General features: G+C 35.7%; 1 protein-coding gene and 1 pseudogene across 1 annotated transcript; both read left to right on the top strand.

The window, feature by feature from the left end:
• Window positions 1–9238: 9238 nt before the first annotated feature.
• On the top strand, window positions 9239–16422 carry LOC148211458 (uncharacterized; annotated as a pseudogene).
• Window positions 16423–22354: 5932 nt separating this feature from the next.
• Window positions 22355–26028, top strand: LOC111025154 (phosphoribosylformylglycinamidine cyclo-ligase, chloroplastic/mitochondrial). Its single transcript, XM_022303001.2, has 8 exons — window positions 22355–23861; window positions 24023–24117; window positions 24193–24294; window positions 24390–24449; window positions 24925–25097; window positions 25205–25307; window positions 25392–25550; window positions 25687–26028. Exons 1-8 carry the CDS (start codon window positions 23498–23500, stop codon window positions 25855–25857), a joined length of 1227 nt encoding a protein of 408 aa, XP_022158693.2. The 5' UTR covers window positions 22355–23497; the 3' UTR covers window positions 25858–26028.
• The last annotated feature ends 1792 nt before the right edge of the window (window positions 26029–27820 follow it).

Raw genomic sequence — 27820 nt, 5'->3', positions numbered from 1 at the left:
TCATTTGAATCAGATGACAATTGTAAGGTAAAGTACCCATCATTTAGGAGCGGTGGGGATGATGAATCATTGAAATTTGAGTTAGGTATGTTATTTAACTCATTGGATGAATTTAAAGACGCTGTGAATGATTATACTGCGAAAGGAGGATGAAATATTAGATTTGTGAAAAATGACCGAATAAGAGTTAGAGCAAAGTGTGTGGAGGGATGTAGGTGGGTTGCTTATTGCTCTTTGCTCCAAAAAGAAAGGACTTTCCAATTGAAAACTTTTGTAAATGAACATTCATGTAGCAGATCATTTAAGAACCAACGGCTTTAATCGAAATGGTTGAGTAAGCACAGTGTTGATGAGGTGAGAGAGCAACCTGAAATCAAATTAGTTTCTATTCAAGATAGAGTAAAAAGAAAGTATGTTAGATTTCAAGAAGCAAAGCAAGAAGAGCAAAACAAAAAGTGTTAGATATGAACAATATAGTAAATTATGGGAATATTGTGAGGAGTTGCGTAAATCGAACCCTGGGACTCTAGCTAAATTGAATCTAAATGTAAGGCATGAGCATGAGAAAATTGAAGATGATCTAGTTGGGCGAACTAGGATGATCCAAACATTTCAACAACTTTATATTACCATGGATGGGTGCAAACAAGGATTCTTAAAAGGATGTAGACTTTTTATAAGGTTAGATGTCAATCACTTGAAAGGGCCTTATGTAGGACAACTTATGGCTGCGGTTGGTAGAGATGCGAATCACCAATATTTTCCACTTGCTTTCTTGGTGGTTGAAGCTGAAACCAAAGAATCTTGGACATGATTTTTGCGACTATTGTTGGATACTATTGAGTACAGGCCATACAGAAAATATACATTCATCTCTGATCAACAAAAGGTATTATTTTTTTCACTTGTTCTAATTTTGTTATAGTTATACACAATTACACAAATAACACTATTTTTATGTAGGGATTAGTGCCTAGCTTGCATGACCTGATTCCATGTATATAGATCATCAATTTTGTGTTAGACATATGTACAGCAACATGAGAAAGAAGTTCCCCGGAAAACAAATAAAAGAGATATGCCACATATAAGCGAACATATAAGCGACAATGGGAGAGGAAAATGGAGAAAATGAAAAAGGTAGATGAAGGAGCTTATAGATGGTTATCTGCAATCGAATCAAGCCTTTGGAGCAAGCATGCTTTCACTTCATATAGTAAGTGTGATACCCTTGTTAATAACATTTGTGAGGTGTTTAACTTCACTATATTAGAGGCTAGAGATCAACCTATTATTTCTCTTTGTGAGTGGATTTGAAATTATTTGATAAGGAGGTCACAGAGAAACAAAGATAGGGCAATGAAGTTTGAAGGAGTTGTATGCCCTAAGATAAAGAATAAAATTGATCAAGAGAAGGTGCCTAGTAGAAATTGGTTATCTACTTGGACAGGAGAGGGAAATTTTGAAGTTAGAAATGGGTGGGAAAAGTTCAATGTGGACTTAGATGTTAAAACATGTTACGTAGGAAATGAAACCTTATAGGATTACTATGTATGCATGCTATTAGCTCTATTTTTTATAAAGGTGATCGTGTAGAAAATTATGTCGTTGAATGTTACAAAAAAAGATACGTATCAAATTTCTTATGCCCCTATTATATATCCCACCAATGGCCCTAACATATGGCCATCCACCCATTATTCAATAATTCAACCACCCGTAATTAGAAGAGCTCCTGGGAAACCACATACACTATGGAGAAAGGAGATCGATGAACCAAGAAAGGGATCTTCCCTTAGCAAAAGAAATAGATCAATGAAATGCAGTAGATGTAAGAAGTTTGGACATAACGAGAGGAGTTGTAAGGGGCCTATTGAATTAGGAAATCAGCCTCACGTTCGTAATTCAAAACTTCTTTGAATTTGTTTACCAGTTAAGATAATTATAATGCATGTATGTTATTATTAATTTTTTCTTTTTGTGTGTGGCAATTTATAGGTTCCCGTTGTGAAAGTGACATCTTCAACTACTCTAACATCAAGCTTATAAGCAAATTGTCGATACTTAGTCGAAAGAATCCTGGCACACTTTAAATAATTATGTCGTGATTTTGTCTATATTGAACTACATTGAACATGATGATAGATGGTAGTTTTTTGATTTTTTTTTTGTATTTCATAGTGACGAGTTGAGGGTGGTGACATGAAATTTTATGGTATTTACCATTGTTATAAATTGGGACAAAGTTTTGTGACAAGAATTAAACAATTTTGATGATTGAATTTCTATTAATGGTCTAGTTTTAGTATGATTTTCATTTTTTCTGTGTTTACTAGTTACTGTTAAAGCCTCGTGCTTTTCTCTGATATGTTCTTTTGTCAGCTCCAAAATTTAATACCTTCGACAAAAACAGTAGAGTCAAGTTAGAACTTGTATATATTTTGAGCGTAGAGTTCTCATGTCTTACGAGTAATTTAACAACACTTAATAATTTCATCAATAGACAAAATCTACATTTCTTTGCTGTTTTTCTTCTTCTTCCTCTTTTTTTTTTCTTTTTTCGGTTTTTTGTGCATCTTTCCTTCAAACTCTATGGAAATATCTTTAATATTACCAGTAAAAAACCAATTTCAGAATTTTGAACATCTCATATTTAATAACTTTCTTAACTAGATAGTAACATTGATAACCAGATATTTTTCACTACTAGAATTTGTGGTTTTTGTGACGTAAATGAACAGTAAAACACTGTTGAAATTTCAATAAAAACGTCACAAAAGGTTAAAAACGCATTTTTGGCGGGTAAAAACGTAAACTTCCGGATTTTTGTCCTTTCGTGACGGTTAAAACGTCACGAAAAGTGTGACAAAAAATTTGTTTTTTGTGAGGGTGAGGTGCGTTTTTGGTGGGAAAAAACGGAGTTTTCCGAATTTTTAACTTTTCATGACGTTTTTCTAATCGTCACAAAAAGTTGAAAGAAAACTGTTTTCCACGACGTTTAATAAATGTCACGAAATGGAGAGGCTAGTTTTTGGCGGGAAAAGACGGAGTTCTTCAGATTTCTTGCCTTTTCATGACGTTTTTTAAACGTCACAAAAAGTTATTTTCCGTGATGTTTAAGAATTGTCACGAAAAGATGAGGTTCATTTTTTGCAGGAAAATCTTTCTCTATTTGTGCTCGCAATTTTTTTTTGTAAATTTTTGACATTTTATGCCACGAAAAGTGAATAAGTAATTTACAAGTTTTATTCTATTTAAAAAATGTTATAAAACATTGAACTATACCATTTTTTTTGACGTCACGAAAGGTTTCACAAGTCTGTTTTCCATTTTGATTTTTCTGTTTATGGATGAAGTGAGTTTTTCTTATGTTCTGTGGTTATTATGATCTACCACTCCAGAGGTAGTAACATTCATAACCAAATATTTTTAGATTAATCTACCACCCCAGACGGACACAAAATTGGTGAATTTTTTAATTTAGGAATTGATAATATCTTAGAGGTTAAACGAAATTGTTAAAAAAATGGAATCATTTACAAACTATTTTTATATCTAAGAACTTATATTAATATTTCTGTAAGGAAATTAAAAAAGATAACCCAAAAAATCTAGTGGCCATGTCTACTAAAAAACTAGGAGAAACACTTTTCTTTCATTTTACTTGTAAAAGATAAAATTTAGTGCACTCAAATACGACATACCAAAGATATATTTGCATTAAGTCTCGAAGGCCAACAATTCGAACAAAAACTCTAACCTGATTGAGGTGATTGAGGTTTGCAAAAAAGGCTTTTAATGGAAGCCGAAGAAACCAAATCCAAACAATCATTGTGAACAGAATACAAAATGAAAGGAGGTTGGCCGAAGAAGAAAGGATGAAAGATTTGAAATCTCAACTTTTTAACCTAAAATAGAGAGATTTGATATAACATAACTGAAACATTTATTGCAGGCATATTTCCATACTTGGACCGAAATCGCCTTTGCTGAATCGGCCTTGATCCTGCCCCAATTTTGATGATGCAAAAAGAACCTTCATTGCCAGATTGTAATGGAGATGAAGGAGAAATTGCCATTAGTCCATTGGGCAACTGCCTCGTCATTTCCTTATCATTGTTCTCCTCCAACTCAATTTCATTGCCCTTGTTCTTCATCCTCCTCCTCGTCTTCTCGAGAACCTTCTTCTTTCTTCTCTTCTCCACTTCCCTCCACAGCACCTTTTTTATGAACTCGCATACAAAATGGCAAAAAAAAAAAAAAAAAAAAATTTGTAAACACCGTATTTGATCCGGTTCTCTTTTATTATTTATTTATTTATTATTAAGTGTTATTTAATTGTTTCGTTAAAATTAACCTAAGGTTTTAATGCAACTGTTTTTGTTAAAAAAGTAACATTAGTTTTAAGGTAAAGTTTTAATCAAATCAAATTATAAATTTTATTTTAAAAGAATTTGGTTTATTAAAACAAATATATATTAAAAAGAAAAAGAATTTGATTTATTAAAACAAATATGTATTAAAAAGAAAAAGGATTTGATTTAAACGATATTGTTTTTTAAAACAGATATATAAAGAAAATGTATTTGATCTTAAATGAGTTGGTTTTTTTATTTGATTTTTTCAAATTGGTTATGTTTCTCGTCAAAGGCCTATTACGTGGTTTTTTATCCACGTTCTTCTACCTTCTTTTTCTCCCTTGACTCCTCCCTCTTACCGTTAGTTTGAGTGGGTTGAGTGGGTATTTAAGAGAGGGCATCACGGAGGACACGGAGAGAGGAGAAAAAATCAAATCATTCACTTCCTTCTTTTTTTTCTTTTTTACCATCATCTTCTCTTCTTCTTCACCTACACCGACGACCTCCGACCACGATCAACTCCGGCAATGGCGGAAATTAATTCCGACGAACCCATTTGGATATACACCTCATCGACCCGCAACATTCCGGGAACCTCTATTTAAAACTACCTAGGTGAAGAGGTGAGTTCGGAAATAGAAAAAAAGGAAACTTTTAGCTTAAAACAGAATATTTCTTTAGGAGAAGAAGAGAAAACGTTTTTTTCAAAACTATATTATGGTGAATGCAAGTGTTTTTTATTAAATAATAATAAGAAGAAAAACGTTGTTTTGGAAAGAGGGTTTTTTTTTTAATAAAGTTTATTTATTAAAAAGAACAAAGTTTTTTAAAAGGAAAGAAAATAATAAAAGGAAAGAAAATAAAAGATTTTGAAAATTTAAATTTTTATTTAAAATAGTAAGATTTGTTTTCTTCTGTCCAGTATAATTTTTTTTAAGATTTTGTTTTACGCTTTAAATAATATTTTTAAAAAGTAAGTAAAGATTTGTTATTTTAGTTTTGGAAAAAGTGAATAAGATTTCTTTTTTTAAAAAAAAAAAAACAAATTTGATTTTAAATAGGAGATTCTTTTTTTAAAACGAATTTCAAATCCCTAAAATAAAATTTTTTTTTTAATTTTCGTTAATATTTTTTTAATACAAATTTGGAAGATAAACTGTGTTGTTTAAAATGACCCTTAATAACATATCTTAGTGTATGACATAGTGGCAAAAGTATTGGGTATTGACACCTATGTTACAAGTTTAAGTCTTCATGTGTGCCTCAAAATGTTTTTTTTTTACTTTATTTCATTTTATTTTTTTTATCATTGTTTTTACTAAATAATCGTTTTAAATAAAAGTTTTTTTTCTTCTTTTTAAATAAAGGATTTTCGTTTAATTTTTTTAAACAAAATTCAAAAATAAAAAGTTTTAATTATAAAAAAGAATTTTAAGTTGCATTCTAAGGTATTGGTACATTGGCAAAGCACTTAGGTATTAATACTCATGGATCAAATTCGAATGCTTGCAGGCCTCAAATTAAATTTTATTTTATTTTTTTAAATAATTATTTCGGAAGCTCCAATGACGGAAATTGGGACTTTCCAATATTCTAGAGGTGATAATTTGTTTTTCTAATGGTCTTTGTGCCACCCATGTTTGTTGGTTCATATTTTACGATAAAATATGAACCAATAAATTTGGGACATTTAAAATCAAACACAAAATTATTTTTCTTTTTGGACCAAATATAATAGGATAATTTTCGACAAAATATGGTACCGTTTTCGAACGGGTGTCGTAGGGTGTTAACACCTTCCCTACGCTCAACCGACTCCCGAACCAAAATTCTGATTTCGTAGACCAAGTTTTTTTAAATAGGTAACCAATCACACCTTATAGATGATTGGTGGCGACTCCAAACCCTAATCTCGAAAGAGACTCGTTAGGAGATGACGTCGATCGTTCTGCGTCGCGATGACGTTGCGACAGCTTAGCGACTCCACTGGGGACCTTTAGAGAGTTAAGCCATTATTTTTGTCATTTATTATCCTATATTATCCTATTATATTTCTTTTTTTTTCTTTCTTGTTCGCTTTGTTTTTTTTTTTATGTTGTATTATTAATTTGGTTTGGCATGACATGCATCTCGCACAAATACACAAGCCTCCTACCCGGGCTTTACCTTTAAGATTAGATCGGAGACTGAGTAGTGTGGCATTTGTGGAAAATTTTGGTTCCCGTGCAGGCGCATGAAATTCTCCACTCAAGTTGACCATACCGCGTAAGCGTATGGAATATTTGGGGACCGCTTTCCTCTAGGTTGTGTAGGCATTAACTTACACTCATTTTTGCATCAGATTTCTGCTATTTATTTATTTGTTTGTTTAGTTTGTTTCCGTTGGTGTTAATAAAGTGATTTGTTTAAAAGAGTCTCATGCATTTTCTCACTTAATAATCGTTATTTTTTTTACAACAATAAAAAAAAGAGTTTCGCAACTTTCCCTTTTCCTTTAAATTTATTTTCTACCAATTTTACCAAAATTGACCTAAGTCTTAAATTATTAACATTGACAGTAAATTAAAGCATGAGTTCTAGTAAGGTTCCTACCCAAGAGTGGAGAGAGCAAGACTAAGAAATTGTCCGTCAATGGTCAGAGAACATGCAGCATACTCACGGTGAGCATTATCACAGAATGTAATCATGCCATTTCAAAATGTAACGTTTCCAGAAAATCAGTTGGATATCTTGAAACGTTTATGGGAAGGTTTAAGACCAGATAGAAAAACCCAGTTCATAAAAAAATATGGCCACATAGTGCAGCTCCTGTACGTGCGAGTAAACTTCTCAGTGTTGAGAGCATTAGTTCGACATTGGGATCCGGCCTATAGATGCTTTGCTTTTAGCTCAATGGATATAACCCTGACTATCGAGGAATACCACACCCTCTTACAAATACCACTGCAAGAGAAAATTGAGGTTTATTCCTATGATTGTGGGTTTACGTTGAAAAGGGCAGTATCGCTGCTTGTAGGGAAGATATCTGCTGGTGAGATTGAAAAACATGTGAAAAGGAAGGGAGAAAACACATGCTTGCCGATAGAATATATCTTGAGTCTTCAGCAAAGATTCGTTAATGAAGAAAGGGAGCTATCACTATTAGCTCTGTGCTTATTCAACTTGGTTTTATTCCCTAAAGTTAGTGGGTACGTTGAAGAGCGGGTGGTCAAGCTATTTGTCAAGGTAGATATGAGGGTTAATCTCGTAATACCCATCCATGCAGAAACTTTTCGAGCATTAAATTTTTGCAGATCGAGAGGAGTAAGGAAATTTATAGGATGTGCTCAGCTGCTATACATTTGGATCCTCAGCCATATAAATTGTCCACCAGAGTTCAAGTGTCCTCAGGTCAAATTTTCAAGATCGTGGAGTAGATTACAAAATCTCATCCTTGAATTCAACCAAGGGGATTGGGGTCAAATCCACTCAGGGAAAGAAGAGTAGAGCATTTTCTTTGCAGGACTAAGGCCAGAAGACGTGGAGTGGAGGGCCTAATGGATGTCGACCAAACCTATGATGTATAGGTGTGGTAAATTTCACAATCTACTATTATTGGGTCCATGGGGATGTGTATCTTATGCCTCATTAATGGTACTGCGCCAGATATGGGTACGTCAGTTTATCCCAGCCACACATGACTTAAGAAACTCTGAATTTGCCTATGATGTTGGGTTTTGCAAAAACAAAATTCAGGAGGTCCTAAAGGCGTGGAAGGCGACTGTCAGAATCCAAAGTGGTAATTACCACAATAATATATTTGAAAGATACGAACAGTGGCATTTGAGTAGAGGAAAAATTGTGGTTCTCCTACCAATCGACAAGGGCAAAGAGAAGCTAGAGGTTTCCACTAGGAGAATTCTTTCTGAAATGAGCCCAAATCAATCCACTCAGCGGAAGGTTCGCAGGATAGAATACGAGCTGCGAGAAGGGAACCCCACATCAGCTAAAGAAAGACTACAACTAGGGTTCAGTCAAAATCTACCTCGAAGTATTGAGCTGGAATTACAGCAGGCAAGAAGAGAGGTCGGTTACCAAGGGAAAGAAAACAGACCGTTAGAAGTAGAGGTTCGGGACCCTAACAGAAGAAAAGTACGAAGAGAGCTCACAAGCAGCATTGAGAGCGCGAGACAATCAAATATCACACAACAAATATCTTCTCTACAAACAGAAATAATGTCCCTTCGTGAAAAAGCCATTGTGTTGGAAGAGAAAGAAGTACAGTTAGCTCAATATGCTCAAGAAAATCAAAGATTAAGGGAAACTGTTCAGGTGCTTTCAAGCCGTCTCAACAAAACCCATAATGCTGCTAATGGGTTAATTCATGATTATGCCCATATCAATGAACAATACAACCAAGTGGGGTATGAATTAGACCATGTGAGGCGCGATAACACATTGTTGCGTCATAATTCAGAACATGTACTCACCCAAGTCAGACAGGCAGCCCATAGGGCAGATGGTTTAGCTGAAGAGGTACGAGCTCTCACGTCTGCCATTGCCCCTACACAGCCGAATGGCAAAAGCACACTTAAGTTCTTGGGCAAACTTCGGCGAGATCTAGAGCATTGGTGACAGTTTTATTGACACTCTGCTTTAATGTACTTTCAATTTCATGATTTAAGCATGGGGGTTCAAAGTTGGCATAATTGTTGTTTTCTTGTAATCTTCATTTATTTATTTATCCAATTTATAATAAAGCCACGAATTTATTTATTTATGGTTTTCTTTCTCTTTCTTTTTGTCTTCTATTTTTCTAAAAACAAAAGGGATTGTACAAGATAGCTCGCTCATCGGCACCACATTGCACTTACCGTACTAGACACAAGGCAAGATTAATGATGGAAGATCAAAAAGCTGAGCAGGAGAAAACAAGGAAAGATATTGAGGAGTTGTGTGAAAAGTTAGATGTCATCCTCCTCGCATTGGAAAAAGGCAAAGCGGCTGCGGATCCTACTACATCTAGCAACCCTGTCTATGAGCTGCAAGAAACCCCGCCTTATCCACCTAGGTATGGTCTACCTCTTAGGCCAGTGGCAGAGGGTTTCATGCCACAATATACAACGTACAACCCTCTGTATGACATCCCGGTTGGTTAGTATCCGCATCCCTTTGTTCAGGGAGCTCAGCAAATCCCAACCAACATCATTTTTCGAGAGCCCGAGCAAATGATGTCACCCCCTACAGCCCTTAATCTAGGTGGTCTCCCAGCCAAGACAGACCCAGTCGGACAAAGTGCCCCCAGTAACGAGAAGTTCGAAGTTCTGGAGGAAAGATTAAGAGCAGTAGAGGGGACGGACGTTTTTGGCAACATCGATGCCTCACAATTGTGCTTGGTGTCTGGATTAGTCATCCCTCCAAAATTGAAGGTGCCAGAGTTTGAGAAGTACGATGGTTCTTCTTGTCCTAAGAATCATCTTATAATGTACCGCCGGAAGATGACAGCATACATCCAAAATGACAAATTGTTGATACACTGCTTTCAAGATAGTTTATCTGGTCCGACCTCTCGTTGGTACATGCAGTTAGATAGGTCTCATGTTGGCTCATGGAAGAATCTGACCGACTCCTTCCTAAAACAATATAAGCATAACATAGACATGACTCCAGATCGCTTAGATTTACAGAGGATGGAGAAGAAGAGTACAGAGAGCTTTAAAGAGTATGCTCAAAGGTGTAAGGACACGGCAGCTCAAGTCCAACCTCATTTAACGGATAAGGAGCTATCTGTCATGTTCATCAATACCCTAAAACATCCTTTCTATGATCGGATGATAGGAAGTGCTTCCACTAATTTCTCTGATATTATGACCATCGGAGAAAGGATCGAATACAGGATTAACACAAGCGGATAACCAGTACTGCCGATGAGCCATTAGCCGCAAAGAAGGCAAGTCATTCCAAGAAGAAGGAAGGTGAGGTGCAAATGGTGGGAGCAGACCGACACTCTTGGAAACAACAACCATACGGTCGGACACCGCGATACACTCCGTATTATTACCCAACGTCATACGGGTATAATCAACCATTTGTGAATAATGCAACTTCACATTACTCCCCTTATACCTCTCAAAATTTTCAACGCCCGGCCAATCAAAATTTCCAACCTAGGGGTCAGCAGCATAATACATTTTATACTCAAGGGCAACAGACTAATAGAAGGGCACGTAAACATACCCAGTTTGACCTAATCCCCATGACTTATACTGAGCTTCTGCCTCAGTTATTTCAAAATAATCAGCTGGCACATGTACCTGTAGATTTGATCCAGCCTCCATACCCAAGATGGTATGATGCAAATGCTCGTTGTGACTATCACGTAGGAGCCATAGGGCATTCAACAGAGAACTGCACTGCATTGAAATACAGAGTTCAAGCTTTGATCAAGGCAAGTTGGTTGAACTTTAAAAAAGAAAATGGGCCTGATGTAAGTAAGAATCTGCTGTCGAATCATCAGAATGTCCAAATAAATGCAATCGAATGCCAAGGGATCGAGTTGAAGAGTAAGGTTGTCGATATTACAACCCCAATGAGTGAACTATTTGAAATTCTCTTGGGCAGTGGATATGTATCAGTGGAGTACCTATGCCCAAACTTCAAGTATAAAGGGTATGATGAAAGTCTGACGTGCCCGTTCCACGCTGGGGCAAAAGGTCACTCCCTAGAGCAATGTAACCGTTTTCAAAAGAGAGTTCAATAGTTGTAGACTTAAAAGTCCTTACTGTTACAAAATCTCACCGGAAGAAAGGGATAAATGTCGTGGAGGATATCTTGGTTGCTGAGGGCTCAAGTGATTCTCTTAAGCCAAAACCTCTCACCATCTTTTACCGTAAAAAGCCAGATGCACCCAGCTGCAATCGAAAATCAATCACTATCACAGTCCCAGCTCCTTTAGAGTATAAAACTTCCAAAGCAGTGCCTTGGAGATATGAGTGCAAGGTAATTGTAGGGCAAGAGGTATCATCTCCTTCACTCCCAGTTGACAATATCACCGGATTAGGAGGTTTTACACGAACTGGGAGATGTTATACATCGGATAGCTTACTAAAGCGCGTGAATGAGCCCACTAGTGAAAAGAATAAAGAGAAAGCAAGTGAGAAAAAGAAGGAGAAGGTAGAGGAAGATAAGAAAGGGAAGGCCAAACTCAACGAGGATATTTATGATGAATTGGTGGAGGCAATTGTTATAAATGATGCAAGTCCTAAACAACCTATGTCCGAGGAAGAGACTAAAGAGTTTCTAAAGCTAGTGAAGCAAAGTGAATACAAAGTTATTGAACAATTAGGTCGGACACCCGCAAAGATCTCTATATTATATTTATTGTTTCCTCTGAAGCGCATCGGAATACATTGTTGGAGGCCTTGAAGTAGGCTTTCGTTTCACAAGACATCACAGTAGATAATTTGAGCAACGTTGTGGGGAATATAACGGCATCTAGCTCCATCACTTTTACAGATGAGGAGATACCACCAGAGGGTACAGGACATACCAAAGCTCTCCACATCTCAGTTAAGTGTAAAAACTTCCTAATAGCAAAAGTTCTTGTGGACAATGGATCTTCTTTAAACATAATGCCAAGATCCACGCTAGAAAAGTTACCGGTGGATATGTCCCATATGAGACCTAGTACTATGATAGTAAGAGCTTTTGATGGAGCTCGCAACGCTGTTGTTGGGGATATTGAGATCCCGATCAAGATAGGTTTTGCACCTTTGACATAACATTTCAAGTTATGGACATTACATCAGCTTATAGTTTTTTGTTGGGGCGACCCTGGATACATTCGGCAGGGGCAGTTCCGTCTACTCTACATAAGAAAATTAAATTTGCGGTTAACCAAAAGTTGGTGATCATATCGGGACAAGAAGACATTCTAGTCTCAAGGCTTGCTTCGATGCCATACGTTGAAGCAGCAGAAGAAGCTTTTGAGTCTTCATTCCAATCATTCGAGATTGCAAATGCTACAACTTTACATGGGAAGTTTGGAAGACCTAAGCCACGACTTTTAGAGGCCGCATTTAAAGGAGACAACGGGAGTTTAGACAAGCTGCTGAGGATGGCTAAAAACACAAGGAGGTTCGGGCTAGGGTATAAGCCAAACAGAGGTGACATCACCAGAGTGTAGAACCGTGAAAAAGCAAAACCTCTAGCAAGATTTGAGAATAGGGAGCATTATAACCCAAAGAAGACTGTTCCACCTCTCAGCCACTCTTTCAGAAGTGCCGGCATAATCCATCAGGAGTACGCTGAGAGTTCTGCAGTGGCAGTAGTGACAGAAGAAAGAGAGCAAGTCGGACCTTTTATCTTCCCATGCCCAAACGGTTTCGAGCTGACCAATTGGAGCGTGTTAGAGCTACCGTCTTTTATAAATAATAAGTCAACGTAATTGTTTTTTTTTTCCTCATTTTCTTAATTAATAAATTATTTTTCTATTCCCCTATGTATTCTATCCAGACGTATCATTTGTCTATAATTCTTCCACATCAATAAAGTTTAATTCACTTTGTTTCTTTCCTTTGTTATTTCTCTGGGCCAATTTATTCATTTGTTTCATTTTCCTTTCTTTTCTCCCTTATTATATCTTAAGCAGTAATACTGAGATTGAATGTGATAATGATTCGAAATACAAGTTCGATACACCTATATACAACATCGAGTCTGGTGAGGAAATGGATGATGAGCCCTCTGATGAGTTATTAAGAATGTTAGAAGAAGAAGAAAAGATGTTGGGACCCCATGAAGAATTAACTGAGACAATTAACATGGGATCAAAAGCCGAAGCCAAAGAGGTTAAAATAGGCACTAATATGTATTCAGAGAGTCGCAAAAAGTTGATAGAGTTACTTCATGAATATATTGATGTTTTTGCTTGGTCCTATCAAGATATGCCTGGTTTAGATACAGACATCGTAGTGCACAAATTGCCGATCAACCCAGAGTTCAAGCCGGTGAGGTAGAAGTTACGGAAAATGAGGCCGGATATGTTAATCAAGATAAAAGATGAAGTAAGGAAGCAAATTGATGCAAGATTCCTTACAGTATCTAATTACCCTGAGTGGGTGGCGAACATTGTCCATGTACCAAAGAAGAATGGACAAGTAAGAATGTGTGTAGATTACAGAGACTTGAATCATGCAAGCCTAAAAGACAACTTCCTGCTTCCTCATATCGATGTGTTGGTTGATAATACTGCTGGATTCTCAACTTTCTTCTTTATGGATAGGTTCTCAGGATACAATCAAATCAAGATGGCACCTGAGAATCGTGAAAAAACCATATTCATTACGCTATGGGGAACTTTCTACTACAAAGTTATGCCATTTGGGCTAAAAAACGCTGGGGCAACCTACCAGCGTGTCATGGTTACTCTCTTTCATGACTTGATGCACAAAGAAATTGAAGTTTACGTGGATGATATGATTGCCAAGTCAAAACAGGGCGAGGAGCACACAACTATTTTAAGGAAGCTGTTTGATCGATTGAGAAAGTTCAAATTGAAACTCAATCCCAACAAATGCATATTTGGGGTAACCACTAAAAAACTCCTGGGTTTTGTAGTAAGCCAAGAAGGCATTAAAGTTGACCCGGATAAAGTCAAAGCAATCTTAGAGATGCCACCTCCACAGACGCAGAAAGAAGTCGGAGGATTTCTAGGACGACTCAACTACATCGCAAGGTTCATATCTCACTTAACAGCAACTTGCGAACCCATCTTTAAATTGCTCTGCAAGAACAATGATGGGGTATGGAGTGAAGATTGTCAAGCAGCATTTGATAAGATTAAGCAGTATTTGCAAGACCCTCCAGTTCTTGTGCCACCAACTCCAGGATGGCCCCTTATTTTATATCTCACAGTGACTGAAGACTCAATGGGGTGTGTACTGGGGCAGCATGATGATTCAGGCAAGAAAGAACATGCTATATATTATTTAAGTAAGAAGTTCACCGATTGCAAGACTAGATCCTCTAAAGTAGAAAAAACTTGTTGTGCTCTAGTTTGGGCTGCCTGATGTCTAAGATAATACATTTTTTATTATACCACATGGCTCATTTCAAAGATGGACCCCATAAAGTACATTTTTGAAAAGCCGTCTCTCTTAGGTTGAATTGCAAGGTGGCAGGTTCTCTTGTCCGAATATAATATTGTCTATGTGACTCAAAAGACCATTAAAGGGAGTGCTTTGGCTGTCTACCTAGCTCAACAACCTATAAATAACTACGTACCGGTGAAGTTCGATTTTCCAGATGAGTATATCTCCACCATAACCGCAAGTGAGGAAAGTTTAGACCCACAAACTTGGACCATGATGTTTGATGGTGCCTCTAACGAGTTAGGTCATGGGATAGGGGCTATTTTGATATCACCCAAAGGGGAACTATACCCTCTTACCACTAGATTATGTTTTGACTGCACACATAATATGGCCGAGTATGAAGCAAGCTCGATGGGCGTCCAAGCTGCTATTGATATGAAGGTTAAGAAACTTAAAGTTTTTGGGGATTCTATGCTAGTAATTCATCAGCTAAGAGGAGAATGGGAAACAGAAGACGTTAAGTTGTTGCTTTACAAACAACTCATAACAGAATTGTCACAAGAATTTGATGAAATCTCATTTGATTATTTGCCAAGAGAAAATAATCAAGTAGCAGATGCATTGGCCACATTAGCGGTGATGTTCAATTTAGAACTCAATGAGGATGTCCGTCCGATTAAAGTTGGGAGGAGAGATGTCCCAGCTTCTTGTTTGAGCATCGAAGAAGAACCTGACGGTAACCCCTGGTTTCATGACATCAAGCAATATATAAAGAGTAAAGAATATCCACCAAATGCTTCAGAAAATGATAAGCGCACCCTCTGCAAGTTGGCAATGAAGTTTTTCTTAAACGGAGAGATACTGTACAAGAGGAACCATGACATGGTTCTCCTAAGGTGTGTCGAAGGAAGAGAGGCCAATAGGATTATGAAGGAAATCCATGAAGGAGTTTGTGGCACTCGTGCAAATGGGCACATGATGGCTAGACAAATTTTAAGAGCTGGCTATTACTGGCTAAATATAGAGACATATTGTATTAAATATGCAAGAAAATGTCACAAATGTCAAATTTACTCGGACAAGACTCATGCTCCTGCTTCTCATTTGCATACTTTGACAGCTCTTTGGCCTTTATCTATGTGGGGCATGGATGTGATAAGACCTATCGAACCTAAAGCATCAAATGGGCATCGATTCATTTTGGTAGCTATAAATTATTTTACTAAGTAGGTAGAAGCAGCATCTTACCGAGATGTGACAAAAGGAGTTGTAGTCAAATTCATCAAGAAAGAAATTATTTGTCGTTACGGTCTTCCTGAAAGCATAATTTCAGATAATGCAAGGAATTTGAACAACAAATTGATGAGTGAGCTCTGTGAGTAGTTTAAGATCAAGCATCTCAACTCAACCCCTTATCAACCTAAGATGAATGGTGCAATGGAAGCCGCCAACAAAAACATAAAAAGAATAATTGAAAATATGACTGTAACTTACAGAGACTGGCATGAAATGCTTCCGTTTGCCTTACATGGTTACCGCACCTCAGTCCGTACTTCAACTGTGGCAACGCCATTTTCATTAGTTTATGGTATGGAAGCTGTTCTTCCTGTTGAAGTAGAAATTCCATCATTGAGAGTTATCATGGAAGCTAAGTTACAAGAGGCTGAGTGGGTCCAAAGGCGTTATGAGCAGCTAAATTTTGTAGAAGAAAACAGGTTGACGACATTATGCAGAGGACAACTTTATCAAAGAAGAATGATGAAAGCCTATGACAAGAAGGTGCGCCCAAGAAAGTTTAGAGAGGGAGATTTAGTTCTAAAAAGAATTCTCCCATTACAGAAAGATCATCGAGGCAAATGGACCCCGAATTATGAAGGACCATTTGTGGTGAAAAAGGCTTTCTCCGGAGGAGCACTAGTTCTGGCCAACATGGATGACTAGAATTTTTAAATCCAGTCAACTCAGATCATGTTCGAAAATGTTATGCATAGTTTCTGATGTATTTCGAAAAATTTCACTTTGATCTCAGTATTATGCTTGAAAGGCAGTTTTGTGTATCAATTCTCTATTACAGCCTATAAATTTGAACCACATCTTTGAGACGTGTGTCCCTTGTCATAATTGGAAATCTCATTTATAAAATCTGGTCTCCATTCGTCTCTTTTTATATACGAAGGACGGTAGCTTTTATATTCACGTATCCAAGGTGATATGAATCTCCAACATATTCAAATCAAATACAAGTCAACTCAAGCTTCATTTAAGACAAAAGCATCAATTATGGATTTCAAGTCCATGCTACATTAAATGAGACTTCATTTAATCCTTTAGGGTTACAAAACTCTTGGTTTGCTGATTTAATATTTATTTTCGGATTTATGGTGTATTTTTAAGTATTTTAAGTTTTAAGACTTTCCATTTACTTTTTAGGTTACATTTAGTTAATGGTTGTTTATGGCATTGATGGAGTTAAGTGTTTCAACCCTTCACATGCCCATATGTTACTTTTAAGGACTATTTTGAAGGCTATATATAGCCATGTATGTCAGCTTTGAAAGGAGAGAAGATAGATTTGAAGATGTAATGAAATGAGCCTTTGAGCCTTTTTTTTAGCCAAGAGCTAATGTATTTTGCAATCTAGTGATAGCTTGCATGTTAGGATCATTCAAGTGAGACTTGATCTATCTTGCTTGTGGAGTGATTCGGATCTCAAACAAGGAGCGAGTTTTCTTGCCTTGAGATATTTGATCATCAAGGTAATCCGGTTTTTACTTTCCTTGGGTTGATTCCTTAATCGGTTTCGGGGTTTTTGGGATTGTGTTCTATGGGTCTTGTTCGTTAACAAGGTTCTTAGATCCAACTCTCAAGGGTTTCTTAACATTTTGGTATCAGAGCTTTAGGCTCAAGATCGGATATATGTTTCCTTTGCGGTTTTGTTCAATCTATCTTTGATTTTCTTGTTATCTCAATTTCATAAACTTTTTGTATTATGTCAAAAAGCATAAAAAAGTCATATTTCTGTTCATCTTTTGATTTCTTTGCCTTCTACGTTTTTATTGATCTCTTTTTGCTCTAAAACATTGTATTTTGCGACTCTTACTAGTTCTGATTTCTTCATGGTGAAAAACGTTCATTTTCATAATCTGTCATAAAAATCCGTGAGCATGTTGTTCATATGTTTATCTTCTATTCTTCTTTTGTTCCTCATGTTAGATGTTATTTCAGCAAATTAATCTCTGATTGGTGTTTACAACTAGCCAATAGCCATTTAATATCGTTGGTTACACTTTGATGCATTAATTGTGCTAGTTGGTGGACATTAACTTGGGAGGTTACACTTTTTGCTATTTATTCCAGTATTTAATTAATCTCATTTTGTCATCTTGTTTGATTTATTAGTTTCTTTCCATAAGTCAAGTTAGCTTGTTTATGTTCTAAGTGTGCTACTATCTATTGGATTGCAAACTATTATGGCTTCTCCATTTTAACTTTTGAGAGCAATGTATCACCAAAGAGAAAGTCCATACAAATTCCTGTCTCCTCATGGACGACGACGTCATGAGAACCACTATAGTACAGATCCATATGCGACGGAATTGGCCGAGATTCGCAAATGCATAAATTCCCTCAGTGAATTGTGCCAAGAGTTTAAAGTGAGATATGAAGACATGAAGAGGGATGAAGACATGAAGAGGCATGTCACACAATCTATTAAAAAAGAAGAAGATTGTACTATGCCTCAAGAGGATGACCAACCAAGTCAACATGAGGAAGATCATCCTACGCTCCACGTTGAAGTTTCCAATTGTGAGGTCAGTAGACATGTTATGGAAACTAGCAAAGAAAGTTTGGAAATCTCTATTGATCCATGTCAATTACAGACCGAAAGTGACAAAAGTGAGAAGTATGAGACAAACATAATAGAGGAACATATGGAGATTTATATTGAAAATAGTTCGGTTACAAGAATTAATGAGGATCGAGTCGTTGTGTTTTCAAAACGACACATACAAGAACTTGTAAACGAAAGGACTTGCTTTCTAATGGGAGCACTTAAGCCAATTGTGCCAAGTTTTTCTTTTGAGTTTTTGCAGGATGTTAAGATGCTTATTGAAAAGCTAGATCCAAGGGTTGCTTCTCAAATGAGGAAATACCGTTCACATGTGAAGTACGAGACAAGGGGGCTATATAAGAAGCATCATTTCAACTTCACTTCCAAATACATCCATGACCAAAACTCCAAAGTAAAGGGGGATCCAAGAAGAGTAAGACCATGGGATGCACGTGACTTCAAATTTGCTTTACAAGGAGATCCTTTAGATTCGAGGACGAGTCCTTTCCAAGAGGGGGAGAATGATATGAATCTCCAACATATTCAAATCAAATACAAGTCAACTCAAGCTTCATTCAAGACAAAAGCATCAATTATGGATTTCAAGTTCATGCTACATTAAATGAGGCTTCATTTAATCCTTTAGGGTTACAAAACTCTTGGTTTGCTGATTTAATATTTATTTTCGGATTTATGGTGTATTTTTAAGTATTTTAAGTTTTAAGACTATCCATTTACTTTTTAGGTTACATTTAGTTAATGGTTGTTTATGGCATTGATGGAGTTAAGTGTTCCAACCCTTCACATGCCCATATGTTACTTTTAAGGACTATTTTGAAGACTATATATAGCCATGTATGTCAGCTTTGAGAGGAGAGAATATAGATTTGAAGATGTAATGAAATGAGCCTTTGAGCCTTTCTTTTAGCCAAGAGCTAATGTACTTTGCAATCTAGTGATAGCTTGCATGTTTAGGATCATTCAAGTGAGACTTGATCTATCTTGCTTGTGGAGTGATTCGGATCTCAAACAAGGAACAAATTTTCTTGCCTTGAGATATTTGATCATCAAGGTAATCCGGTTTTTACTTTCCTTGGGTTGATTCCATACTTGTTTTTGGGGTTTTTGGGATTGAGTTCTATGGGTCTTGTTCGATAGCAAGGTTCTTAGATCCAACTCTCAAGGGTTTCTTAACATTTCATTCTCCAACATATTCAAATCACAAGGCTATGTGTTACTCGAAATCAAACATAAGGGCACAAGAAGCCTAAAAATAGAGACATTTGTTCTCTAGAACATTGGGGCAAATGTGACATTACAAAGTTATCAGGGGCAAAGTCGTCGTTCCATTTGTTCTGGGTACTCTCGATCTAGTTAAAAGGATTTTTGAAGAAAAGCGAAATGCAGTGGTCGGGCTTTCTGAACAATCCCAAGTTTTTATAAAAGCAAGCGATTTCACTCTATTTTGGCATCCAAGAAAAATTTTCCTGTTATCATCATGCGTCAAACTCACTTTTCATGCATCGTTTCATGCATTTTCATTGAAGAAATCTCAAAGCCCTATGGTAGAGAATTTCATGACAGTTCATTTTTGCTCAAGCAAGCCTTTTAGTTTTCTGTTGGTTAAATTGAACCCGATCAAAGATCGTGGTCGAAGCCTGTGTCGAGCCAGGTCCGTTTCCTTTTAGTTTTCTGTTGGTTAAATCGAACCCGATAGATCGTGGTCGAAGCCTGTGTCAAATCAGGTCCGTTGCTTGTTAGTTTTCTGTTGGTTAAATCGAAACCGATCAAAGATCGTGGTCGAAGCCTGTGTCAAGTCAGGTTTGCTACCTTTTTTTTGTTTGGTTAAATCAAACCCGATCAAAGATTGTGGTCAAGCTTGTCAAGCAAGGTTTGTCATTCTACCCTTCTTAAAATCTCGCCTTCCCAATACTCTCTTTTGCCTTTGTCTACCCTTTTAGTTCTGCAAGGATACACAAAGGAGGGCAAGTTGTAGACACCGTATTTGGTTCGACTCTCTTTTATTATTTATTTATTTATTATTAAGTGTTATTTAATTGTTTGGTTAAAATTAACCTAAGGTTTTAATGTAATTGTTTTTGTTAAAAAAGTAACATTAGTTTTAAGGTAAAGTTTTAATCAAATCAAATTATAAATTTTGTTTTAAAAGAATTTGGTTTATTAAAAACAAATATATATTAAAAAGAAAAGAATTTGATTTATTAAAACAAATATGTATTAAAAAGAAAAAGGATTTATTTAAACGATATTGTTTTTTAAAACAGATATATAAAGGAAAAGTATTTGATTTTAAATGAGTTGGTTTTTTATTTGATTTTTTCAAATTGGTTATGTTTCTCGTCAAAGGCCTATTTTTTTTTTTTTTACCATCATCTTCTCTTCTTCTTCACCTACACCAGCGACCTCTGACCACGATCAAATTAATTCCGACGAACCCGTTCGGATATACACCTCATCGACCCGCAACATTCCGGGAACCTCTGTTTAAAACTACCTAAGTGAGAAGGTGAGTTCGGAAATAGAAAAAAGGGAAACTTTTAGCTTTAAACATAATATTTCTTTAAGAGAAGAAGAGAAAATGTTTTTTCAAAACTATATTATGGGGAATGCAAGTATTTTTTTTATTAAATAATAATAATAAGAAAAATGTTGTTTTGGAAAGAGAGTTCTTTTTTTAATAAAGTCTTTTTATTAAAAAGAACACAGTTTTTTAAAAGGAAAGAAAATAATAAAAGGAAAAGAAAATAAAAGATTTTGAAAATTTATTTTATTTAAAATAGTAAGATTTATTTTCTTTCTTTCCAGTATGATTTTTTTTAAGATTTTGTTTTACATTTTAAATAATATTTTTAAAAAGTAAGTAAAGATTTGTTATTTAAATTTTGGAAGAAGTGAATAAGATTTCTTTTTTTTAAAAAAAAATTTGATTTTAAATAGGAGATTCTTGTTTTTAAAACCAATTTCAAATCCCTAAAATAAAAAGTTTTCTTTTTTATTTTCGTTAATATTTTTTTATTTTTTTTAATACAAATTTCGAAGATAAAATTTGTTGTTTGAAAAGACCCTTAATAATGTATCTTATTGTATGACATAGTGGCAAAAGCATTGGGTAATGACACCTATGTTACAAGTTCAAAGGTGATAATTTGTTTTTCTAATGGTCTTTGGGCCACTCATGCTTGTCAATAAATTTGGGACATTTAAAATCAAACACAAAAGTATTTTTCTTTTTGGACCAAATATAATAGGATAGTTTTCGACAAAATATGGTACCGTTTTCGAATGGGTGTCGTAGGGTGCTACCACCTTTCCTCTGCTCAACCGACTCCCAAACCAAAATTCTGTTTTCGTAGATCAAAGTTTTTTAAATAGGTGACCAATCACACCTTGTAGATGATTGGTGGCGATTCCAAACCCTAATCTCGAAAGAGACCGTCAGGGGATGACGTCGGCCGCTCTGCGTCGCGATGACGTTGCGACATAATTCATTGTAAACGGAATACAAAATGAAAGGGGTTGCCCGTAGTAGGGAGGAGGAAGATTTGAATCGACCTGATTCAACTTTTAACCTAAAATAGGGAGATTTGATATAACATAATTGACACAATTTATTTGGCATGTGGAAGACACGTATGCACTTATTTCACTAATTTAAAATGTCACGTCATAAATCTGTTAGTCCATTAACGATAGTTTAACGGTGAGGACTAAAATGACCTCTTTTAAAACTACACATGGACTAAAGTAGTATTTTAATCTAAGGAAAAATAAACTTTTGGTCACTTAGGTTTGGGGTGAGTGTCTATTTAGTCCCTCAAGTTTCAAAATAAAACTTTTTAGTCGTAGGTGTCTATTTGATCCCTAAAATTTTAAAGTGAACACTTTTAGTCTTTCATATTTGAAAAATGATTATAAATGGTCCTTGAACTCGTTTGACCATTAGTTGACCGTTAAGGAGTTTGGCATTTAAGTTTTCTCACATTCTCTCTCTTCTATCTCTTCTCTTCTATCTCTTCTCTTCCTTTCTCCTTCCCCTTCTCCCCCATCTTCGAGGAGCGCTGTCCCCGCCGGCTATTTCTCTCCCGCATCGCCTACTGTGCTGCTTTACTATCACCGTCACACTGGAACAAAAGAATAACACCTCTGTTTTTCTTCTTCTTCCCCTCCCTGCTCGCTTGCATATTAAAATTTCCAAACAATGCAATTTTAGTTTAATTTAAGGGGTATTGTGGAGTTTTTATTTTTTTATTTTTCTGGGTGATGGAACTCCTGCAAATTTGAAGTGGATGTCAACGGTTTTTAATGTTTAACCATTTTTACTGCTTTACCCCATTGATTGGGCATTTCATCTTCTTTAGTCTATCCCTCTGTCCGTCTCTCCCGTTCCAAATCTGGAACGAAGAAGAGAGTGACCTTTGTTCCAGATCTCCCTCTCTCTGACGATGGAAGAGTGTGACGTCAATAGAAAAAGGGCAAAGGCGACCGGTGGGTAAGAAAAGAAACAGTTGGCAGGTAGTGAGCGAGAAAAGAAATGGTCGGCGGCGGCGACAACGTTCACCGGAGATGGGAGAGATGAGGAAGGAGAGAGGAAGACGAGAGAAAACGATAGAAAACTCAAACGGTCAAACTCCTTTAACGGTCAACTAACGGATAATGGTCAAATAAATTGAAAGACCATTTAGAATCATTTTTAAAATCTTTAGGACGAAAAGTTCCATTCCTAGATCTAAAGGGGTAAAAGTGTATTTTTTCTTTTAATCTATTTCGAATATGTTTAAAAAATATATTTTTATTTATAATAATTTTATTTTTCAAAAAACCCTCCCGGGCCCTATCTCTCTCCCCCAAACCCTACGCAAGGTTTCAAATGCCCCAAGTGCCCCTCCTCTTCCTTCTCTTTCCCTACGCACTACACACGCCCTCTTCTTTCTCTTTCCTTCACGCAGCGCCGTGCCGCGCCGGTGGCGAACTCCGGCGAGCCACCCACTGCACACAAGCCACATTTTATTTCTCATTTATTCCCTCTCTATCTCAAACCGTGAAATCACCGGCGGTTTTTGGTTCCATCCATTCGGTTTTGAATATTCCATCCATTAGGTGCGATTTTCCTTTTTCAGAGCAAAAAATATACCGCCTCCTTCCTTCCCACCGCCTCCACTTCCGCCGTGACGGCGGGTACAACTATTACCAACCAGTTATTTCCTCTGCCTGCCATGACGACTGCCAAATTTTGCTCCAACACTGAGTTCTATGGCTATTTAGCTAATTCGAACTTGCCGTCTCAGCCGAAATCGATTCCAACCCCCATGTTTCCGTGCGTTCATGCGGCATCCAAATCCAAATGTTTCTACGATGGATCGATTGGGCTTTCAGTGAGCCCCAGAGGAGTTGGAGGCAGAAGATTTGGGAGGATTGGAGCTGCTTCTTCTGTATCGAAGAGAAATTTTAGTGTGGAGGCTAAATCAGGTCTTACGTATAAGGATGCTGGAGTCGACATAGACGCTGGTACAGAGCTTGTGAGAAGAATTGCTAAGATGGCCCCTGGTATTGGCGGCTTTGGGGGTCTTTTTCCTCTAGGTTTGTTCATTTTGAATTTCTAACTATACAACTTGTTTAATGATTCTGAAGTATTTCTGTGACGATTGAGAAGCATAACTTTGGTGGAAATAGAATGTTAATTTTCTTACATGATGGGAACTTGCGGGTCTGATAGAATGTTAATTATTTTTGATGAACAGGTGATTCATATCTTGTAGCTGGCACAGATGGTGTTGGAACCAAACTAAAGCTTGCTTTTGAGACTGGGATTCATGACACTATTGGGATTGATTTGGTAGGCTGTGTTATATGTACGTAAATTATGCATTTTATTGATTAATAATGATCTTACGAATAAGTTTTATCCTAGGTTGCTATGAGTGTCAATGACATTGTTACTTCTGGAGCAAAGCCTCTGTTCTTTCTTGATTACTTTGCTACAAGCCATCTTGATGTTGATCTTGCCGAAAAGGTATAGATGAAAGTTGGAATGAGTTGCTGGGTTGGGTTTCGTTTGTTCGTATGACTCCACATGTTCTATATCACTTATCTTTTCTTTGTGGTTAGGTAATAAAAGGTATTGTGACCGGTTGCCAACAATCTGACTGTGCACTTCTGGGCGGCGAGGTACCAACTACGAATGATTACTTTGTAATTATTATTTGGTCTTGAACATTTTACTGTCCATTGTTATATGGTGCTTAACATCTTGCTGCAAATTTTGGGTTGGAAGTAGTTCTTAGTATTTAGGTTGATGTTCATTCTAAAGTTTCTACTTGACAATGAAGTTCACTAATAACTGATGGTCTATGACTGGAAAACTAAAATAAAGTGGCTGCAAAACAGCATTTGGTTTAAATTTACTTCATTTTTAATAGAAACTTGTTAATTGTAGAACTTGTTTTGAGTTCATACTTCATATTTTAAAAAAGAAATTGTTATAGTTTAAGCTATTGGAAAGATTTTTCTTGTTTTTTCATTATCTTGTTCTTTTCCTAGCAAGTTTTCCAAGTTGTTGAAATCTGAACCAGAAGGCATTTCTTTCCTGTTAGTCTTTCCATGAAACCGTGGTGAATTCCGAATGCTTTTTGTACATTTTTAGACAGCAGAGATGCCAGACTTCTATGCCGATGGTGAATATGATCTCAGCGGTTTTGCGGTGGGCATTGTAAAAAAAGACTCTGTTATTGACGGGAAAAACATCGTGGCTGGAGATCTCCTTATTGGCTTACCTTCAAGTGGAGTCCATTCAAATGGATTCTCTCTCGTTAGAAGGTTGATCGCGATTACCTTCATGCTTTTAGTTGTAAAGGCTTTACTCTCTTAAGATTGATCGTGATTACCGACTCAGGTTTCTGACAACTGCTACCTTGTGTTTATAGGGTCATCGAGCGAAGTGGCCTATCCTTGAAAGACAAACTTCCTGGTGGAGATGTTACATTAGGTGAGGCCTTAATGGCCCCTACTGTGATATATGTCAAACAGGTTATCCTTCAGTCATTCTGTTTTCACAATTGTAGTTTGATTGACATCAAAGTACTACAACTCTTTTTCTATTTTGAACTATAGGTACTTGACATTATCAGTAAGGGAGGGGTTAAGGGGATAGCTCACATCACTGGCGGTGGTTTTACCGATAATATACCTCGAGTTTTTCCCAATGGCCTTGGAGCTGTTATTTATGAGGATTCATGGGAAATCCCAACGGTTTTTAATTGGATTCAAGAGGTAAATGACAACTTTTTTTGTATGTTATTTGTATATCTCTAGGAAATACACATAAACAATGTTAGTGATATCAGCTCGAATGTTCCTTGTTTTTGTTTTCGGTTGTTTATTCTCTATTATCTCGGTAACCTATCAGACGGGAAAAATCGAAGAAATGGAAATGAGACGAACATTCAACATGGGTGTTGGCATGGTTCTTGTAGTGGACCAAGAGGCGTCACAAAGAATACTCAACGACAGCGATGGATCAAACAGAGCTTACCTCATCGGAGAGGTTGCAGATGGCGAAGGCGTAAGATTTTTATAATCTGTGAGTGAAATTTTTGTACCCAAAAGTCTTAGTTTAACAGGATTTTAGCGTTTAACCCACAATGGGTCATAACATTAAAGGAGACGTCTTTATGATAAACGAGTTTCCTTAAGTTGTACCATATTGTGTTGAATAAGTTGATTTGTAATGGCTGTTTCAACATTTTAATAGGTTTTTATGGAAATAAGTTACCAAATTTTTATTTTAAAAAAAGATAAAAACTTCGTGTAAATCATAGGGCCATTTGATAATCATTTTCGTTTTTATACGTTTGTTAACTGTTCTTTTTTTATTTTAAAAAACAGAAAATCATAACGTCTAGTTACCATTTTTAGTTTTTAGTTTTTTTTTTATTTTAAAAAATAGAAAATCATAATGTTTAGTTACCATTTTTAGTTTTTTGTTTTTAAAAATTGAAAATACATATTAGAGAAGGAAAATTCTATGTCGAGTAGAGATGATAATGATGTGGGTGTGAGTGATGATGCTCTTCCTCATTTTCGTGCTCGTAGAAATTTTTAGTCCGTCTCCATCTCATTCTTCAGTCTTAGAGATATTCTTGAGAAAAATTATCGGTTTTATATTTGTTTTTAATTTTTTTTAGAATCTAAGTATAGAAAAAGCAAAATAAATATATATTAATTATTTAAAAATGGAATCTGGGTTGGGATATGTCTTTCCTATTTTTGAAAATACAAATTTAGAGAGATGTAAATAAACGTTTAGAAAATAAATTTTAAAGAGAAATAAAAAAATTTAGAAAGAAATAGTGAAAAAAAGTTGAAGACAAAAAAAAGATAAATTTTAGAGCAAAAAAGTAAGTTGATTTTTAGGGAGAGAAATGAAAGTCAGAAAAACAAATAAAAAATAAAAATAGAGAAAATTTTGGTGAAAATTTTAGAGTGAGAGTGAGAAAAATAAATTTTGTAGAGAGAAATTTAGAAATAAAAAAATTTGAGAGCGAAAATTAGAATAAAAAAATAAAATCTGTTTTTGAAAACTCTTATTTTTTTTAAAAAATTTATATAGAATTTTAAAATGATTTTTGAAAAACAAAAAATAGAAAATTGAATTGGTTAACCAACATTTCTGTTTTTAAAAATCTAAAAACGAAAAACGAAAAAGTTATCAAACGGGCGGGTGCTAAATAATGAGATGAATTAGACATCTTTGGTGGTTGATCTAGGAGTAAAATATTTTGAATTTTGATTCTTATTAATTTTATCACTTTATTTGTGGAACCCAAAAATGAAGGTTCTATTTCATATTTTATTACAGAAGTCATGGGAAAAAAATATTTGTTTATATTTGTTTGTTCATAAAGTCAATTTAATATTTTGAGTCATGCTTTTTAAGTTTATAAATTGCATTCTACATTCATTAGGAAAAAGATTACAATAATTGATCAAAGCCAAAACTCACATTCTTCTTATATAATCATTTTTAATTTTTAATCATCAAGATAGAAATTTAATTTTAAATATTTCAGCAAAAGAGTTATAGGGCATTTTTTTTAATTCTAAGGTAGGAGAGAAAAAATAATAAACAATAAATTTCAAATCATATGTACATAATCGTCTGTGTTTTATTTTTAAAAACGGGTTAAAATGTTTATAGTAAATTTCAAACATTTAAAAAAAAAGTTGGGAGGAAGATCTCTTGTTTTTGAAGACAAAATTCAGATTGAAAATTTTGGATTCGAACCTTAATAAAATAATAATAATAAAAGATTTATATTTTAGATGTCTTTTCAATTTTATGAAAAAAGAAAAGTTCAAAAATAATAGTCATCTATTTTCTTTTAAAGAAATTAAAGATAAATTTTTATCTTTTTATCAAACAAAACATGTCCCCGTAAGATCGAGATCTCTATATCTTTGTGTTTCTATCTTGCTCATCCCAACAAATTTTCTCTCTAAATTTTTTTCTATATCTTCTCTTTCTATAATTATATGCTATT

The sequence above is a fragment of the Momordica charantia genome (assembly GCF_013281855.1).
Source record: "Momordica charantia cultivar OHB3-1 chromosome 5 unlocalized genomic scaffold, Mcharantia_2.0 BLBB01000005.1, whole genome shotgun sequence".
NCBI classification, from domain to species: Eukaryota; Viridiplantae; Streptophyta; class Magnoliopsida; order Cucurbitales; family Cucurbitaceae; genus Momordica; species Momordica charantia.
Note: the sequence above shows the minus strand (reverse complement) of the source record. Positions and strands in the feature narration are given on the sequence as shown.